At 39.3% G+C, this 19,426-nt stretch overlaps 1 protein-coding gene across 1 annotated transcript in view; it reads left to right on the top strand.

Annotated features, from left to right (window-relative positions):
- The window catches only part of LRRIQ1 (leucine-rich repeats and IQ motif containing 1), a 155,566-nt gene that overhangs the window by 18,485 nt on the left and 117,655 nt on the right, over nucleotides 1-19,426 (top strand). The window contains exons 9-12 of the mRNA XM_015405489.1: nucleotides 288-440; nucleotides 2,747-2,897; nucleotides 10,918-11,111; nucleotides 15,459-15,586. Coding sequence (XP_015260975.1) covers nucleotides 288-440; nucleotides 2,747-2,897; nucleotides 10,918-11,111; nucleotides 15,459-15,586 — 626 coding nt within the window. The remainder of the gene's footprint in view (nucleotides 1-287; nucleotides 441-2,746; nucleotides 2,898-10,917; nucleotides 11,112-15,458; nucleotides 15,587-19,426) is intronic.

Genomic DNA, 19,426 nt, shown 5'->3' with positions numbered 1-19,426 from the left:
TGGATAGAAAGAAAGTTGGTGTAGATAGAACAATTGTTGACATAATGCACTTCTTTAAGTAAAAAATTTGGAGATATTTGCAGTGTGTATATTGTGTTCTCCATTATGGTGCATGAAAGTCAGGAATAGTACTCCCTCTCTCCTGGGGTGTCATTTTGGATTTCTTTCCCATATTTTTCTTGCACAGTCGGAGACCAGATGTTGAGTAACTTGTTACTGTGATGTTACTTGTATTATCTGTACTATGTGTAATTTAAACAATTTTTTGTCTTATTCAATGCGTGTAGGTTACTACGGTTGCATTTGAAGACTTACCTGGCTGCAGCCTTTCCACTTTGTCACAATGTTCCAGACTTCAGTTCTTGAGTCTCAGGCGCTGTGGATTAATTGCTTTGGAAGGACTTGGCAGTTGTAAAGATTTGATGTACATTGATGTAGAGGTACCAAATATTTTATTTCCCCTTTTAAAGGGGAAACTATTTTTAAATGGGTGGTAGTGTCTTTTGACCCAGTTATTCTGCTCTGTCCTACTTCTACAGTGTTTTACTGAGCTTTTGCAGATTATGCATATATGAACTATAAATATATGACAACTTTAAAAGCATGCTTTGAACATATTGCTAGCAAACTTGAACATCTATGATGCTTCTTAAAGTTCAGAATACTTGATTTTCTATTTTTGGTATTTGTATGCAGAATAAAGGGTGCAAAGGCCTCCCTCAAATACCACTGACAAAAAGTTTTGAAAATTGGGAATGAGCTTCTGTATTATGTCCATGTGCTCCCATCTAGTGGAATTGGTGTAATGTGTGACTTAACCCTGGTTAAGGTGAACCTGGGCATGTTTCTAAACTTACTTTGATAGTTCTGAATAAAACATCTATTGCCAAATCAGGGCAAAGGGGATGAGTGGTATGATGGACCCCCTGTTACTCTCCCCACTCTGAGGCAGATTTTTTCCGCCAAAATTCTTAGTTCCCTTAGGTACTGAGCTAGCCCCCAGTAGCATGATAATATAAATCTGAATGTCTCACCCTGTCACAGAATCTAATTTGTTTTTTGTCCAGCATAGGAACTTGTCAGAAGAAAACAGGAGCCCTCTTTTTAGATCCCTTGAAATGGCACTGGAGACTGTATACAGTGAACAATAATTTTTTTTAAGAGGCAGGAATGGTATGGGGTAGTCAGGAATTGGAAAGGTTGAGGTAAACATTGCTGGTAAAACAGTATATTTTTCAGCTGACAGACAAGATGGTTCTTACCAGTGACAGATGGTTGACTGAGTACTTAGGTTTCAGGTACCATGTTTCTGTATATAGTTTCCTATTAACTGTTCAGGTTTTCAGGAAAGGTCACTCTTTTAGTGTATCAAATTCTTTCCCCTTTTCTGAAATCATTGTGTCTTCTTTCCCCTGAGTAGTCTATAACCTTTTCCTTTCACAACAGACCAGGGACTGCCTCAGTGCCAATTCCCTGTATAACTGTACAGGGCTTATATTTCCCCCCCTGAAAATATAATCCTATTCCTTTTGACCTGATTGGGAGCTTCAGCCTGCTACCCAGTCACCCTTTACCAAAATCTCAAACCCCAATTCTTGGCGTCTGTGTGAACATTTACTTCAGCATAAGTTGACACTAGACTCTGAATTCTTTGATGGAATTCTTCCTCAGGTTATGTTTTTCACAGTTAAGACCAGGAGTCTCTCCGTTTACTCAAAAGGCGAACCTGTCTGACAGATTCTTCAGATATCCACTCTTTTAGCTGAACTTTTGCTTTACTGAACGTTAACTGCTGCTGAACTCAAAATGAACTCTCTTCCCCTCAGCATAAAGCTGATTTTATATTTCCCTCAGCTAGTGCTGGCCAATCAAAGAAAAGGAGCAGCCTGTCACTCAAGTAAAACATTCTAGAGCAGAGTTAAATATTCACCTCCCTCTCTGATTTTACTGCATTAGGAAAACAGCATATTAAATGTGTATGATCAAACTGTACCAAAGGGATGTCCTTTTCTGTGTTTACACTTAAACTACCAGGGTATAGCAACTGAGCTAGAAGAACATAGTGGTAAGACTTTAAAGATTATAACTCTTGATTATAGTACAGAGATAGTTCTGTATGCTGTAGTGAGGGTCACTACATATGTTACCTCAAGTTCCATGGAGGAAGGACAAGATAAAAATGTAATATAATGTAATATCCTGTGACTCTGGTTAATGCTGCATAGTAGGAATGAATATCCAAATACCGCTTCTGAGCAGCCCCCAATGCATCACCACAAGGTGTGTATGTATATGTGATGCTTGAAGTGGGGGTTATAAGCTGCTGTGTAAACTCAGTCTACGGAAATTGCTCTGCAGCAGTTCTTGGTTAATTGGACCTTCTGTTGTTGCCAGCTTCACACCCTGATGTTCTGGAAGCTAGTCCTGTTTCTGACTTTGTAAACATTAGTTAAATAATGGTAACACTGGAGAAACAGCTAATTTATGGAAGGGTGGTGGTGGTTATCTGAAGTATTTTTGGTAGGATTGCTGACTCCAGCTTGGGAAATTCCTGGATATTAAGGGACAGTGGCTGGGGACCATGGAGTTTCAAGATGGAAGGGAGTTTGAGTGGGATGTAATACTATAGGAAACTGATCTCTGTAGTCTGTAGACCATTTGTAATTCTGGGAGAACTCCAGGCCTCATCCTAAAGTTGGTAATCTTAAATTTTTAGTCAATCTGTCTTTTTTTTAATTTGTTGCAGGAGAACAATATTCAGACAATCAGTTGTGAGAATCTAGAAAATCTCTGCATTCTAATTCTGAACAAAAATAGAATTTCATCCATTCATGGTTTATATGGCTGCAGTAATCTTTTGAATCTTGAATTTTCCTACAATAAAATCGCTCGAATTGGTAAGAAACAGTGATGGTTTATAACAATAAAATAGTAGAGCTTCTAACTGTTAGTAGGTGGGCAGCTGTGTTAGTCTGAAGCAGTAGAACAAAATTTGAGTCCAGTGGCACCTCTAAGACCAACCAAGTTTTATTTAAGGTATGAGCTTTCGTGTGTACTTTGTTAATAGGTTGGTAAGTCTGATGTACAAAAATGAGATTTTTGGTGTAATTAAAATTTCTCCCCACTCCAAGTTTGTGCTCTACAAGTCTCTTCAATCTTTTATTTTTAATGGTTAAAAATATAAATTTTAAACATGAAATGGGGGAGGGGCTTCATTTTGCTTGGGCCCCAGGGAAAAGTGAGGATATTCTCTATGTTCTGTTGGCAGATTGCTCAGGGTAATGTGTATAAAACTTCTTTCTGTGAACAGGTGTCAGGCCCATTCTCAAAGACGAATTAATGAAATGGAGGGTCTTGGCAAACTTGCAAACAGTAGTTTTTAGACAGTGTTCTGGGGCCATGCTAAGGTTGTTTGGAAAAGTAGCAGGGGCTCATTATACTTACTATTTTAAACCTCCCCTGCAGTCTGTAATGCTGAGAGTACTTGACATTTTTTATCATATTGAGTAGCAAGCCCCAAACCTGGCCAATGCCAGGTTCCCTAAAAAGTTTTCATAGAATATTAATAATGGAGGCAGATGTGTAAATGTGGAAAGGGTCCCTTGAAACGGTGAAGTTTGAAAACTGCTGCTTAACAAAAATCATATCACACACAAAACCCTTAATGGCATTGAAAGCACAAGACATCATGGAAATACAACAAAATACTAAGATGCATCAGTCACACTTGGCTATTCAAGCCTCATCATATCCTCAAGGACAGCATTTTTCTTTGTACTTATGATCTGCATCTGGTTTGGCATCAGATGAGGGTCAGTGGAATCCATCTAAATAAACAAAGAACATCAGTGGATAGATGAACAAGTACATTTAGTTCTATTTAGTTGGACATGCATCCCCCCCACCAATGATCCAGGAGGCCTTGTCGTCCTGCCTTTTCCATAGGCCCATCAAGTGGAATATCTTACATGGGCTCCGGTCACACGGGCAGGAAACTGCGGGGGGGGGGGAAGCATGGCTGTTTGCCCCTGGGCAAACTAACACGCAGTTAAGCGATCACACCTTCCGTGGAGGTTCTGTGGAGGTTCCATGGAGGTTCCGTGGGTAGGGAGAGGTGCCGATCACAAGACACGCCTGCGTGCAACGAAAAAGCGCGCGGTGCGGCAAACTGGTTTTCTTTTTTTGTGTACACGACGAATGCGCATGCTCCGTTGGGTGCGTGTGCGCATCCATGGAGACTTGGGGGGGGGAAAACCTTTTCCGCAAGGGGACATGGGCGGGCGCCGGATGCCACCGGAAACACGATCAGACGCCCGCCCTTGCCCCGCAGTTTCTGGAAACTAGTACCTCCGAGGTACTAGTTTTTTGCTGTGTGTTTTCGGCAGGAAGCCTTGGTTGTGCCACGGAAGCGCTACGCTTCCCAGATGTGCCAGTGATATCGCGCCCAGAAACTCTGCCTGTCTTCCGTCTCTCTTGCATGGCTAATGTTCCGTGTGACTGCAGCCTTAATTTATTATTGCTGCTACTTTGTTAGTTTCTTGCTGGGCTCACTGCTTTGAAGATTGAGGAAGCTATGGTGTTAAGGAACTGTCTCTTTTCTCCGGGTCATCCACACCTAACCCCCTAGTCACTCCTGCCCCCATTCTTTCCTTTCTTCATTGTCAATGCCATGCCATGTCATGCCAGCCATTCTCTCTGACCCCAAGTTAAGGGTCCTTAGAGTAACTTTCAGGTTGACCTGAAGTACAAATCCAAGCACTATCAGCTATGTTCATGTTGGGGTGATGTCTCAGCAGTGTGAAGTCAGATTGCGTGCGAGGGATCCTGTGGCTCCAAGCTACATTTCTGTCCAAGTGACTGGCTTCCATTTCCTCCTTTCACTGGTGAACCCAGTGTTAGTGGTGAGGGCTGGGTTACGTACAAAAATCCGTGCATGAGCACAAACAGGTCCATTTCATACAAGTGTAAAACTGTGGCTCATTTTAACTCTGGCGAATTTGCAAAACCAAGACTTAGCACATGACCAATCACTCAGATCCTTGCTTGGCTTGATAAATACTAGTTTCATTTCCTTCTCTCTGTTGACTGCAAGAGTGTTGCCAGAGAACAAGCCTGTATTAAGCCAGAATGTCTGCATTCAGACACCATGCAAACAATAGTTAAGATCAGATTTGGCTAATGAATTCACCTCAAATCCTGGTTTGATTGATCTTTACTAATCATAGTTGATTGAACGGCCTGCCTTCAGACAATCACACTAACCATAATTTAGTTAAACTATGGTTTTGTGTGATGACTGAATTAAGACGCAAGGACTCAGCAATCTGTGGGTGCAAGAATAGTGGATTTTCCCCAGTTTTTCTTCCCCCACTGTCCTTTTTGACTGTTTATTCTCATGTGTGTCGGAAGGCTGCAGTGGGGAGGGACAGAATTGCCTAGTCTGCCTCCTCCATCAGTGCAACTCTGCTGACAGAAGAAGGAGAAGGGAACAGTTTTGTCCAGCTGTTGACAAATACTGGATCCAAGATACAGTCTTGCCAATGTATTTGTTCTAAGTAAAACTAAGCAAAAAAGGTCACAATCACTGGGGACCAGTACTGCCCTCCACTGCATGCACAACTAACCTCAGGGTTGCGAACTGCATCTTGTTTATTCTGTCATGTAGATCTCAGTAGTAGCTACTGAGAATTGAACCTGCTGCTGTCTTCATAGCCCTTCCCATGGCTCTATTTTAATTATAGCAAAGTGTGGCAGAACCCTGGAACAGAGTGTTATATATAATTGTGATATAATACTTCACTGAATTTAAATCTCTTGTAAACAAAGTACCAATCTAATACCAAGAAACTGATTCTGAAACTTCATGGAATCAAATGATGAATAATGCCAAGTACACACTGTAAATAAAAACAAAAACTACATTATCTGCTTCACTATGGCAGCCCAGTCTCAGATAAATGATAGGCTCTTACAGAATAAACAAAAGGAGCTGTGAATATATCACATTGGTATCTGTTTTCTACAGCATCTCTGTATTGCTTCCTTATTTTATACAAAACAGTATCCAAGAAGCTGGTTGGCCTGTAAAACCTCTGTATATGGTGGCACATAAATTGTTCTAAGCCACCAAAAATATTACAAAAATGTAAAGGTTAAAGAAGCCATTTCACTGTTTAGTAGGTAAATCAGAAGTTGCGAAATAGGGATTTTAAATGCATTTCTAACGGCTAAGCAAGTCTCTCTAGCTATGTCTAAAATTGTTAAATTCTCCATCTTTAAATGATACAGACTTCATAGGCACAAGCTCCTGCTTGAAACAGTGAATGTTGGTGTTCGTCAAATCTCAAAGATCAGTAATCCAAGGTAAACCAACAAGGTGGATTGATTGGTAGCAGAACTGCTAGGATCTGTGTTCAATCTGTCTTCAGTGCCAGTAGTACTGTAAGGGATTACTTGTTTCAGATGGATTTCCTGAGGTAGAGTATCTGAAAGATTAATGGGAGAGTGACATAATGTGAATTGATGAGTCTTGAATATGAAGGCTACAGAGCCAATGGGCTAAAAGCCTCCCGTCCTGTCTGTATGTACAATGAAAGCACTGTGCTAACTTGTAAGTGAGATGAGTTTGAATGAGAAAGTAGATGTTCAAGAAAACCACTCGGAGCCTGCTTTTCTGTCCTCAGCAACTGCTTTGGGGAGGTCTGGTTAGTAAGCTACATAGCATGCATTTCATGTTACACAATAACATATTGATATTTTTTTTATTTTAAAAAACTGCTTCCTATAGAATTACACAGAGATAGCCTTGTGTTCTAAAAGATTTTTCCCCTCCCCATCCATTTCTAAATCCTGTAGAATTTCCCTTGGTTGATTTGAAGTTGCAGTCCTCCAAACTTTTTTATCTGGTTGATACTTTATTCGGTTTCAAGTGTTCTTTGAAAATACTGTTTCTTTTAAATAAGGCCTGCAGTAACACATTGATTAATTTGCTAACTATTTAGTGTTTCTCTCATAGCTCTTTTGTTGAATATTTGGAATGCAGCATGCTCCTTACTGGAGCAACTGAAATTCATCACCAACTGTCCCATCCTAACCATGTTCACTCAGAAGGAAGTCCCTCTGGTTTAAATGTGCTTAAGTATGCTTAAGATATTTCAGACATTCAAAATAAGTAAGGTGGTAGCTCTTACTTGGTGCAGTTTTAGTTGGCATACAATAGCTTTTAATATAAGATCGCTAGCTTTTCAGTTTCATAAAACGCTTACCACAGAATGTGTTACATTCTTGGGCCAGTAAAAATTAAGCTATTAAAAGAAAAGTTGCATGCTTTCTTGATTTTGTGGCAGATTCAAACGAAACCAAAGATTTAGTTGATCAATCAGTGTGTATGAAAAAGAGAGGTACATGTATTTTGGAGACGTAATTAATTTCACATCACCTTCAATTTTCTCAATTATTTTTTCTCACATGATTTTCTAGATATATATGTAATGCAGTCTGTATGTCAAAAGAAGAAGCAAGTGATCTGGTAGTTCTTCAGCCTGCACTTATATAAATAATCTTGGTTACTATTTCCTTGTTAAAGTTGGAATTTCAGAGCAAATTAGTGAGAGTTTTCAAGGAAAAAGATGAATACGTATACCCAAGTTTGTGGCTGGAGTAAGAATGTTTTGAAACCACTAGATGGTGTCAGTGAGCTGCTCAGGTGATTTTCATTTTGGACAGAAATCCAAACAAGCAATTTACGATTTTATGTTTAAAAACTGGAAACTGATTTCAAATTCTTTCCCAGTAATTAAAGAGTGGCACCGCAGTGTTTTTTGGTGAAGCATTCTGATGTGTATTTCATGTCTTAGTTCTTTGTTTAAAGAAAGTAATAACATAAATTTTGTGGCTTGCTTTTGTCTATTCCTCTACTCACTTACTGTGGAAGTAAGTGCAGCTGAGTATGTAGACTTGGCTGGCAGGATATCTGTCGCTGTTTGCTGGATTAATGTTAGAAATATTTGTTGTATGTAGGCTAGGAGACTTATATGCTGAGATTCAAAGCACAGTTTGTATTTAGCTTTAAATATAGGACACAGTCAAAAGGTGCATTCTTTAATATTTTTATTACAACATTCTCAACTACTGAAGAGGCATTTTAGTTTTAAAAGCATCATGTCCCTTTGGCAGGGTGAACTTCTATAGTAAAAATGGCAAACAGGCTTCCATGAGCACAAAGTTCCCTTCTACAAATCACTTCTTTAGATCTAATTCTAACCAAAGGGAACCAGTTCAAAGAATGGTCACCTGAAATGTATGGGTCACCAGATGTTTAGTAAATGGGAGCACTGTGTAGTTGCATTTACATAGGAGCATATTAGAGGCATGTGCTATTGATTTTGTGGTCCATGAAATAGTTAGACTCGAAATAGTAGTGGACATGTGAGTGGCTCCATCCCACATATATTTTTGTTCTCCGCCAATGTTCAACAGATTGTATTCTAAAGCAAACCACCTTTTCTTGACCTGAGCTCTAATATGAATTCAGTTTTATGTGTGCACAGACATCACAAAGGTTACCCCTCACCAGATCCTTATTCCACACCAAATATATGCTGCATAACTTTAACAACTGATTTATATGTTACAGTTTTGTATTCAATAATTAATTCCCAGGTGCTTAAAAAGACACATATTGCATCCATTTTAAAGGTTGGAAAGCGAGTCTGTACATTAAAAAAAAAAAAAAAAATAGATCAGATATGAATCACAACTTTTTCTTTTAAATCTTACACAACTAAGAAAGCATCATGCCCCCTGTCTACATGTATTATAAAGGGAAAAATGCATATTTTGCATTTAGCAAATCTGTTACATAAGCACCCATGTACCAGTGGCCTGCAGACTGCAGCATGCTGGTGTATCTTTTTAGATGACCCACAAAAGAACCATCACAAAATCATACACATTTTGCCTGTTCAACTGCACTGACAGAATATGCAAGTATACCAACTGGCAACAGGGGAATTACATATTCAGCACAAATTATGGACTGTTACTTTCCTATTCATGGTTCCAGTTATGATACTGCTTTATAAAATGTAGTTAATATATAAACTTTATGATATTTACTTTGGTTGGCAACATGATTAATTTTTATGTTTCTAGACAACCTAATATATTCTGCTGGAATAAGTTTAAAGCAGCTACTGTTCTTTTCAAGCCTTTTCAGATTCTTTTCTAAGATTGCTGGGTTTTGTTCCCAAAAATTAGCATTGGGGGAAGGCTGTAGCTTGGATCCAGTGATTCCCTTCCCTTCCATCAGCCGCCCTGAGCCTTCGTGCAGGGCAGGATACAAATCCAAATAAATAAATAAATTAAATGAAGAGTATTTCACTAAAGAAAGGGAATCATTTCTCAGACATAAGGAGACTTCCTCTTACAGAGATTTCCTCACTTAGCAGAAGAGAATCATTGGATGAAGTGCAGAAGAACTCTTAACAGCTGTTTCATGCATGAATTGGTTGTGCTTAAATTGGTCTATCATGCAAATACAAAAACCTGAATTGATGAGAATTTCTAGTCGATTTCTTTTTTATATTACAACCCACATTAACCACATTCATACTAGGCACAAATACCATAAAAGAGACTTTATTTTACATTTAGCATAGCATGTAAAAACAATTAAATCTGTGTTTGTATATGCAGTCGTGCTTATTGAATAAGCATTTTAAAAAATCATTTTAGTGATTTCTAGTAATAGTAAAATAACATAATTTTAAGTAGATATACTGCAATGATTATAATCTGCTGTGATGAATCAGTGCAACAGAGATCATGATGGGTCCTAAAATAATTAAGCAGCATAATTCCTAACATGTCACAGAGGAGACATGCTGCTAACAGGTAGCAAGATGCAAGGTATCTTTATCAGTATAGTGGGCTTGGTGAAGCATTTCTAGACAATTAGATTGGAAATGATGAGGGGCAGTAGAAAAAGCATACAAATGCTTCTAAACCTATCCCCAGACCATAGGATACCTTTTTGTTTCCATGCCCTGTAACACACACATGCTGTAGAATATGTAATGAATTATATGAAGTTATAAGTTTGTTACTGATTTCAGAAGGATCATGAATTTGATTTTGTATGTATAAGCTAGGTACATTAATGCTTTCTGATTCTTAAAAATGTACAGAAATGAAATACGTGAAACACTTTATAAAGTCAACATCAAATACCTTTAATGGCATAGCAGTAAGATACATAGATGTAGAATAACACAGCATGGATATATAAGACATAATAAGCAATATGAATCAATCCTTTACTAGAATAGATCTATCTTTGACTACTTCTGCAAGAAACATGGCCACTATAGCTGTAATATTAGGATTAGCATCCTTTAGTAGATTTTGAATAACTTTTTCCCTATTAGAACTATAATTAGGAGGAAATAAAGATGACAACAATTATTTGCATAAGACTGAGTGAAATTGACAGTCAAAAATAATATGATATATGGAGTCCACGGATTTTAAAGGACAAGAACATAACCTTTCATGAAAGGGAATTTTCTTAAACTGACCTGAAAGCTCTTTTGAAGGGAATACATTTAGTCAGGCTAGTGTAAAGGCTCTACGGTGCGAAGGCTGGACTAAGTTGTGAAGATAGTAGGCCATCTGGCCATATTGAATTGGGAGATTCAACTGAGCCTGTGAAAATATGCTAAATTGTGTAGGACGTAAGACTTGAAGTTCCAGGTCAAGCAGTCTCCATTTAATAATCTGGAAAATAGAGACTTCATCCAAACACTTTATAAAAGGTAGTTATATTGAAGCATGTATTAAAGATGTTGGTGCATACCTATTGTAATTTTGAATATTTTCAGCATGCATTTTAATATACTTTAAATATTGTATTTGTAGGTGGTTTAGAATCATTGAAAAATCTCCAGCGACTGGTTGTAAGTCATAATCAGTTGATCAGCACCAAAGGTCTTTCTGATGCTCCAACTCTAATATACATAGATTGCTCCTTTAATCATTTAACCCACATTGAAGGCATTGGAAGCTGTGGTCTTCTACAGATTTTGAAGTTACAAGGGAACAACCTCAATGAGGTAAAAATGTTGACTTTATATGGATTATTTTACATTTGCAGTTCATATCTGGTGCAATTAGTACAATGGATCAGAATTGAATATTTTAGAAATAAGGCTAATTTTATACTAATCTTTTTAAAACCAGTATGTCAAACTGGGTGTTTTGTGATTGGTTAAGTAGTTTCTAATGACGTTCATAATTTAATTTTAATATATTTTACAGCAATAGGGTGTCAGATGTGGGTAGTCAGTATGGGAAGGATGGAGATTAATAATGCAATTCTAAGCGGACTAAGCGGAAGTCAATGGATTTAGAAGGGTGTTAACTCTGTTTAGGATTACACTATTGGTGACAGCTGAACCCTGCATCTGTTGACCTGAATGTAAGTCCTACAGTATTCAGAGAAGCTTATGTCTAACTGTGCAGAGGGTCACTTACTTTCTCTCTAAACTCCCCTTGAGAGGGCAAAACCTGCCTTTGCACCCTCTCCCCAATAAATCCATCTAGTCCTCAGCCATTGCCCAGTCCACTGTCTTTTTGAAATAAACATTCCTTGTTTGCTCTAGCAGCAGCTGCTGTTAAGATGGCTGCTGCTGGAGGTAAGGAATGAATTGGAGGAGGATACAGTGGTGGCTTTCTCCTTTCGCTTCCCAGATAGTGTTATGAGGGAGAGTGTGATTCTATGTCCGGTTGTATGAGATTAAGTTCCTTTTATTTCAGTGGGGCCTATCACTAAGAAAACTGCCATATTCACTCAAAAGAAGTAGGAGACATCATGACATTTGCTATAGGGTTCTAGACTGGACCTACATTGATGTATTGTGAATTGAACTCTAAGTGTCAGCTGATCATCAGTCTTAAAAGTAATGCATCAGTTTTAGTTGGTAAACATTCATTATACACAGGGCTCTAGTCGGGGGGGAGCTCTCAGGTACGGAGCTCCGGAAGAGAACCTCTAGGGGGCGGGGCGGTCACGTGGTGAAGCCCCGCCCCCTTCTTTACCCCGCCCTCTGCTTCGATCCTCATTCCGTTTGGGAATGAGGATGAAGCAGGAGGGTAAGTAGCCGGGCCTTCTGACACACTTCCGGTGATGTCAGGGGGTGTGGCCTTCTGTCACTTCCGGTGATGTCAGGGGGCGTGGCATATGCAAATAAGTTATGCTAATGAGTTATGCTAATGAGCTCCGGCAGCTCTTTTTCTACAACAAGACCCCTGATTATACATATGTTATACTTGTATCCTAAAGTGGACTAAAGACTAAAAGAACAAAACCCACAGCAAAATGGAAAAAAAGTTAACCTGAATAATTTGATTCCTAGAATTTAACCCTCATATTCAACAAGACAAGCAAGCGAGAAAACAAAAGATGGCTATTTTCTCCGTGCAATCAGGCAACCAAACAATCTTTATTAAGAAGAGTTGTTTTTGTACCCCAGTTTTCTCTACCTTAAGGAGTCTCAGAGCAGCTTACAATTGGCTTCCCTTCCTCTCCCCACAACAGGTACCTTGTGAGTAGTGTTCCCTCTAAGCTGAGTTAGTGTGAGCTAGCTCAGTTTTTTAGCCTCCGGCTCACACATTTTTGTCTTAGCTCAGGAAGGACGGCTCCAGAGCAAACTAATTTATGCAGTAGCCAAATTGCTCACTCACAACTTTAATGCCAGTAGCTCACAAAACAAGACTCCACAGCTTAGAGGGAGCATTGCTGTGAGGTAGGTGGGGCTGAGAGAGTTCTGAGAGAACAGTGACTAGCCCACGGTCACCCAGCAGGCTTCATGTGGAAAAGTGGGGCATCAAACCCAATTCTCCAGATCAGAGTCTCTTAACTAATATACCACACTGAATTGGCACACATAGCAAATTCAACATTTATACAGTAAATTGGATCTTACAGATCAATCCCACTAATCGTAGCTCTTTCTTCTGATGCAAGTAGCCTGTTGCTGACACAAAAAGCTTTTCCAGAACAGTCTCTTACATCAGTAAAGGGGAAAGTCGCCATCAGTGGGACAGATAGTAACATCCAAAATGATAGTTAATATTCCTGGGCATGCTGAAAAGACCAAATGGAAACAAATAGAGCCATCATTCCAGGTTTTGTTTTTCTTTAGCCATAACTAGACTGCCTGCATACATATATGTCCATAGGAGGCACACTGATGTTTGTGTATAATTAGGTCACATAGAAGTGGAGTCCAGTCAGTTCCACGTTGTGTAATGCCCATTCCCCCACCCTACGACTTGTGTTCCATATGAATGTGTTTTGTAACTGCAGTACTGATACGTTGAGGATAAACTGCTGTTGCATATCATGATGTTACTTTTCTATTTCTTAGGGCTTGTGCAGGCAACAATTTTCTAGGAAATCAGCACAATCATAACTTTCGTTGTGGAGGATGGAGACATCTTCCCTTCTATGTTCAGTTTAGTTTATTCGGTATATCACCAGCCCAATTACATCCCTTCTATGGCCTTTGCAAATGACAATCTCTTAATTGTCATTATTAATTATTAATTGTCATAATTGATAATCTCTTAATTGTCATTAGCAGATCAGGAGCAGTCTCTGTGCACTCCCATGTCTCTCATTAATTCCTCTCATCCCTCCTCTGCCATCCTTGATCATGATCAAGCATCACATTGGTGCCCACATTACCACTGTTAGTCCTACCCCTTTTAACTAGGATTTGAAACCTGTGTTGGTTAGCGGACTGTGTGGATTAGTGTGAAATGAAATGCATCCTTTATGACAGCATATGAAATTGTAGTATCTGGCAAACTAGCAGAATTTAAAAGTATAATGTCTTAGCTTGTTTTCTGTAAGAAAAACTGCAAATATGCCCAGTGCTTAAGATAGAGTTGCAAACTGCTGTACAACTGCTGTTGAACTGTAGCAAGTGCCTGGGCCTGGGTGAATGATGCAACTCAAGAGGTAGCGGTTGGTGTTGTGCTTGGCCCCCATATGTCCTCCCCTAAAAGGTAAAACAGGCTTAGAAAGGGCCCTGCCCCCTGCTCCTCACCTTTTACTGACAGAAACCGAGCATGGGAGGCTGGCAATACTGTGTTGTTATCTAGGAAAGGCTATTGGGGGCATCCATTTCTTGAAGCTATTTTTATCAAAGGGGAGTAACCCCCCATGTATTTCTTTCTTAGATTTCAGACATTTCTGCAAACCTAGGGTGTTTTTCAAATTTATAGAAATTTCTGTCTGTCCTTGGCTTCAGTCTCTGGATGTGAGTATCCACAGTTGGAGGCCACATCAGGAATCAATATATCTAATTTTCAACATGGCCAAAATCCAGAAACTCAGGACGTGAGCAGACAAGACTGATATTTCTGCAAGCTTGAAAAAAATCTGAAATCTAAAAGAAATAAAAATTGGGTTAAACACCCCAAAATAAGCAGCATTTGTAGCTTTAAGAAACAAATGCCATAAGTGGCCATTTCTAAGCAACTGCAACAGTATTCCTTGCTTTCAAGCCTTGGTTTCTGTCAGGAAAAGGCAGGAAGAGGGAGCAGGCCCTTTTCCAGGGCTGTTCTGGCCTTTAAGGAACCATTAATTGATGCTATGCCTGGCAGCAACCGCCAGCTAACTTGCTACCACCTGACTTGCATTATGAACTCAGACCTTGCTTGTTTTCAGTTGTTCAGCAGCAGCCACCCAATGACCACTATGATGTAATGGTTACAGTTTCACACCAGGATCTGGAAGACCCAGGTTCAAATCTCTACTCTGCTATAGAAACTCGTGAGGTGACCTTGGTCCAGTTATACATTATCAGCTAATGTAAGGAAAAAATGGAGGAGAGGAGAATGATGTAAGCTTCTTTGGATCCCCATTGTGAAGAAAGGTGGGGTATAAATGAAGTTATATATATAACTGCAGAAGGGAGGGCATATAAAAAGTGGATTGGTTGGGGGGGTACGAAGGAGAGAAGTAAGCAGCAAAATGTGGGGATAAGAGGATTACCAGGAAGAGGGAAAGAAGAAGTAGTCTGGGGAAAGGGATACAGGGGAAATTAGGTGCCCCCTGCAAGTCCCTGTGGGATCTCCGCTGTGAAACTCAGCCTGGCCTGGCAGCCAGCACCATGCAACTGGGCCCAGTCTGTTGGTCAACACTGCAAATGGGCCATAGCTTTTCCAGGCAGAGGCTGCCAAGAGAAGGGAAGGAGGAAAAGTTGAAGATGAGGAGAAGCTGATAAAGGCAAGTTGGCTGGGGGATAGAATGGAGAGAAGGGGAGATGCTATGGGGGCTTTCAGGAAAGGGAACGAGGAAATAATGGGAAAAAGAAATAAGAGATGTCCCACAAAAGTCCTTGGAGGTCCCTTGCTTGTGTACTTCTAATATGTTACTAATTTATATTTAGCTCCCCAAACTGGAAAATCATGTTTTGTTAAGAGAATTATACTTGGAGGACAACAGCATCTCAACCTTTGAAAAATTTTCTAATTATTGGCTGCCTTTGCTTCAGATACTTTCCTTCTCACAAAACAGGTAAAACTTAAAAAGGTTTTTTTTTGGGGGGGGGGATTCACCAAAATATTTAAAAACAGTATCTGATAACCAGATGTGAAACTATCATAACGTTTAATATTGTGGGAACAGAAAAAAGACCTCATTAGGTTATTTCCCAAGAATCTGTACAAGCTGATATAACCATTGCTGTTTCCGTGGCGCTACTTGCTCTAAAGCTGCCACACCATAATTACAAAATTATTGTTGAATAAGCCTATGAATATAATCTATGGTGAGGTGAAGAAGTAATTATAAATCTGGATTATTTGGTACTCCTCATTTTTTTAGTTAAAATTGACAGAAATGGTCTGGAAGTATCGTCTCATTCACATTCTTTGTATCTCTGTAATAGGGTTCTTTCTTAAAAAGAGAACAACTCATGCAGGCTTCTGGATAATCCCACAGAATTTAACTATGATTTATATTAAACAAGATTTATGTTAAATTAACAGTGCTGAAACCTTAGAGCTTGATGAGGAAAAATTTCACTCATCTAGTAGAAGCTTCTTTACAGTGCATTTCCCAATTGAAATTATTGTATGCATCACAACCAATATTTTTATGGGGACTTGAGTCTTCTCAGTTCCTTAATCTGGACATTTACTACCTTGTGATCTCAGAGTTCCCTGACACTGAAGAACTTCAGCCATGTACTCTCAAGTGCTGTGTGTTCAGAACAAATAATAAATGCCAATTCACCCTGTATTAAATTGAACACCACTAAAGCACATTATTTTATGAGCTATTTTGATTTTCCCTGCTGTCTTGAAGACTCTAGAATGGATAAATCACATCTGAATTAACTTTCTCCAGACTTTTTTGGAAGTTAGGACTTAAATGATGGCAACTAAGGTGAATTCTAATTAGCAGTATTTACATTTTCTTAATCTTTTTTATTTCTATATGCTGTCTTCCTTCCTTGACATTTTTTATCTACTCTGCTTGGTTTGCAAAAAAAATTGTGTGTGAAACTATCTCATTATGAGTTCAATCCTGCCAGTAATATGCACTGGGAAGGGTATGTGTGCCAATTCTGCTTGCTCCTCAGGAACAGCATTTTTAGGGGCATTTGGAAGGGAAATAAGAAAGCTGAGTTCCATTTCAGAAAGCCTTCTATCCCATGAGATTTTCAGAAGGATCCAAGCCACTGATTCAAACCAACCAAACAACCTAGTGTTGCCTTCTTCGTTACTCCAGTAGAGCTATTTTCCAAACATTCCAGTGTTTCTAAACTTGGGATCCTGGGGTTTCAAATGAGACCTTTTGTATGCAAAGTATATGCTCTACCACCAAACTATGGACACTACTAGGGATCTTGATCCTTGTAGAGTATGTTCCATTTCCCCCCCCCCTTCTCTTCCTTTTTTATATTGTAAAGACAGCTGGTGAGATGCTTCATATTGTGTAAAAGGAAGCACTTCATCATGATAGCTGAGCAGATACTTGGCTGACATTTCTTGCAGGAAAAGCCTCGCACACCTCTGCTGCCTGTGTCAGCATCTGAATGTAAATCCTTTGGACAAAATTGAGAACAAGGACAAAGTGGATAGCCATGATGATAAATATAGCTACAACGGAAGACAAGATCAGCAGAATAGATGATTAAAGCAGTAGGAAACCTAGTATTTCAGTTGTTGGTTTTGGTAGCTTCTTCACCAATATGCCCATGTTGTAAGCAGCTCCATATGTCTTTGCTATGGCATAAGTGATTGGCTGTTCTATGCAGAAGGATTGAATGTAATGAAATAAGCTGCTGAAAGAAAAGCTGTTTCTTTGCTTTCATCCTGCAGCTGATACAGTTGTGTGATTTCTTCTTCACAGTGTGCACTGAGTGTCACTTCCTTTGTGTTGATAGTGGGAGGCTCCTATGAACTTTAGGACTGTTAATGCACATGTCCCTTAAGAATAAAGCTCCAAGCAGGCAAGCTTAATTTATGAGAAATAGATTATAACACTTTGGCTATAGTAAGCAGCATTGACTTTTGAAGGGAAACATGGATGCGCATTACTCTTAGTTTTCACAAAATCTTCATGAGTAACTCCTAATTTTAAAAGAACATTGGCTTTAGTCACACACACTAAATAATCCACTTTCAGTGCACTTTCAGTGCACTTTCCAACTTTACAAATCCAGTTGGAAAGTTCATTGAAAGTGGATTGAAATTAGATTATTTACTGTGTGTGACTGCAGCCAATGTGTACATTATAAACGTTAATTTGAGAATGGCTTTGAGCCATCATTAAGAGCTCTGGGAATGTTACATCCACACCAAATCAGAGAGACTTACATACGCACAATTCCAAATCCCCCCCCCCCCCCCTGTAATTGTTAGGAGTTATTCTTCCATTCTGAGAAATTATCGACATTTGGAAGCAGTCATGGTGAAGGTCATGAATGCTTCTCAGACTTTTTCTCCCCCTCCCTTCTCAGGCTTGCATGTTCCTCAACAGAAGAAAAGTCTGGTGGTACCTTAAAAACGAACAACATATATTCCAGTAGAGCTCACTTCTTCATACACAATACAATTCTCTTATTGTAAGTTTGCATAAAGTGTTATCAAGTTGCAGCTGACCTATGGTGACTCCATAGGGTTTTCTAGGCAAGAGATTAAGCAGAGGTGGTTTACTATAGCCTGCCTCTGCAAAGTCTTCCTTGGTGGTCTTCCACAAGTACCGACCCTGCTTAGCTTCTGAGATCTGACAAGATTGGGTTATACTATACCATTCCATATTTCCCCTCCTACTGTATACTGTCTACATTACAAATTACAAAAAAGAGGTAAGCAAAAAATAATTATTTTGTGTGTTCGCTCTCTTTTTTCTGAAATCTTTTCAGGACATTCTCAAAGTTGGGCCATAGAGATGGCCATTTTATATGCAGGGAATAAGTTTCTCAGAACCTCAATCAATTATAGCTCTTTGAACAGTATTTTCCACATATCAGTGTACATGTACCCCCAATACACACCTTCAACTGTTACTAAAAAGTAGTAGTTGGTGATGTGGATGTATGTCTTTCATTTACATCCAGGTTTTCATAATACATTTAGGTGGCCTTGTCAGACTTGGAAGTCCTACCTTCAGTTCCCAGAAAGAGCTACCCCTACATGTCGTCCGTCCCCCCCCCCAATCCAAAGTGCACTACTGCAACACTTGAATAAAAAATTGGCATGTCTCACCCAAGAGTATGGATCCAGGTTGTTGACTAAGGCCTCATGGTTGCAAGTTTCTTGTAGCCCAGGAACCTTGAGCTGCAAGGTGCAAAGATAAAAAAAGCCACAACTTTATTCTGATAGCTGTGTACTTCAGCAGAGAAGGATTGGAGTACAAAGAATGTTTCCAATCCCAAAGCCTGTACCATAAATTATAGAACTTAATTTTCTAGACTGTGGTTAAGGCCATTCATTTTGTTCCACATAACTTGCACATGTTTCTTTCTGCTGGCAAGAAGTGAGATCTGACTTTCCATTTCCACGAGAAACAACTTATCAGTTAGAGAAAGGGTTGTCTGTGCAAGTAATTGATTAAACACTTCTTTAGCCAGTTTCCTCATACAATGTTGTTCCTGGAAACAGCACAGAACAGCTTTTTTCCAAGACTACCCATTTTGCTAAAGCCTTGGAGAACCTAAGCCATGCCATTCTTATGCATTATATATAAAATGGCAGAATGGCACCAAAAAGATTGATCTCTAATTGCCTCCTCCTCACCTACACCCTGCAATAACCCTGCCCTATTTGTCAGAGATGCCTGGCTCCAGGTTTGTGTGTGTGTGGGGGGGATAGCAATATGGACACTGGTGGGCCCTGTCTCCTAACT

The sequence above is a fragment of the Gekko japonicus genome, unplaced genomic scaffold (genome assembly GCF_001447785.1).
Source record: "Gekko japonicus isolate JY-2015 unplaced genomic scaffold, Gekko_japonicus_V1.1 scaffold2091, whole genome shotgun sequence".
NCBI classification, from domain to species: domain Eukaryota; kingdom Metazoa; phylum Chordata; class Lepidosauria; order Squamata; family Gekkonidae; genus Gekko; species Gekko japonicus.
Note: the sequence above shows the minus strand (reverse complement) of the source record. Positions and strands in the feature narration are given on the sequence as shown.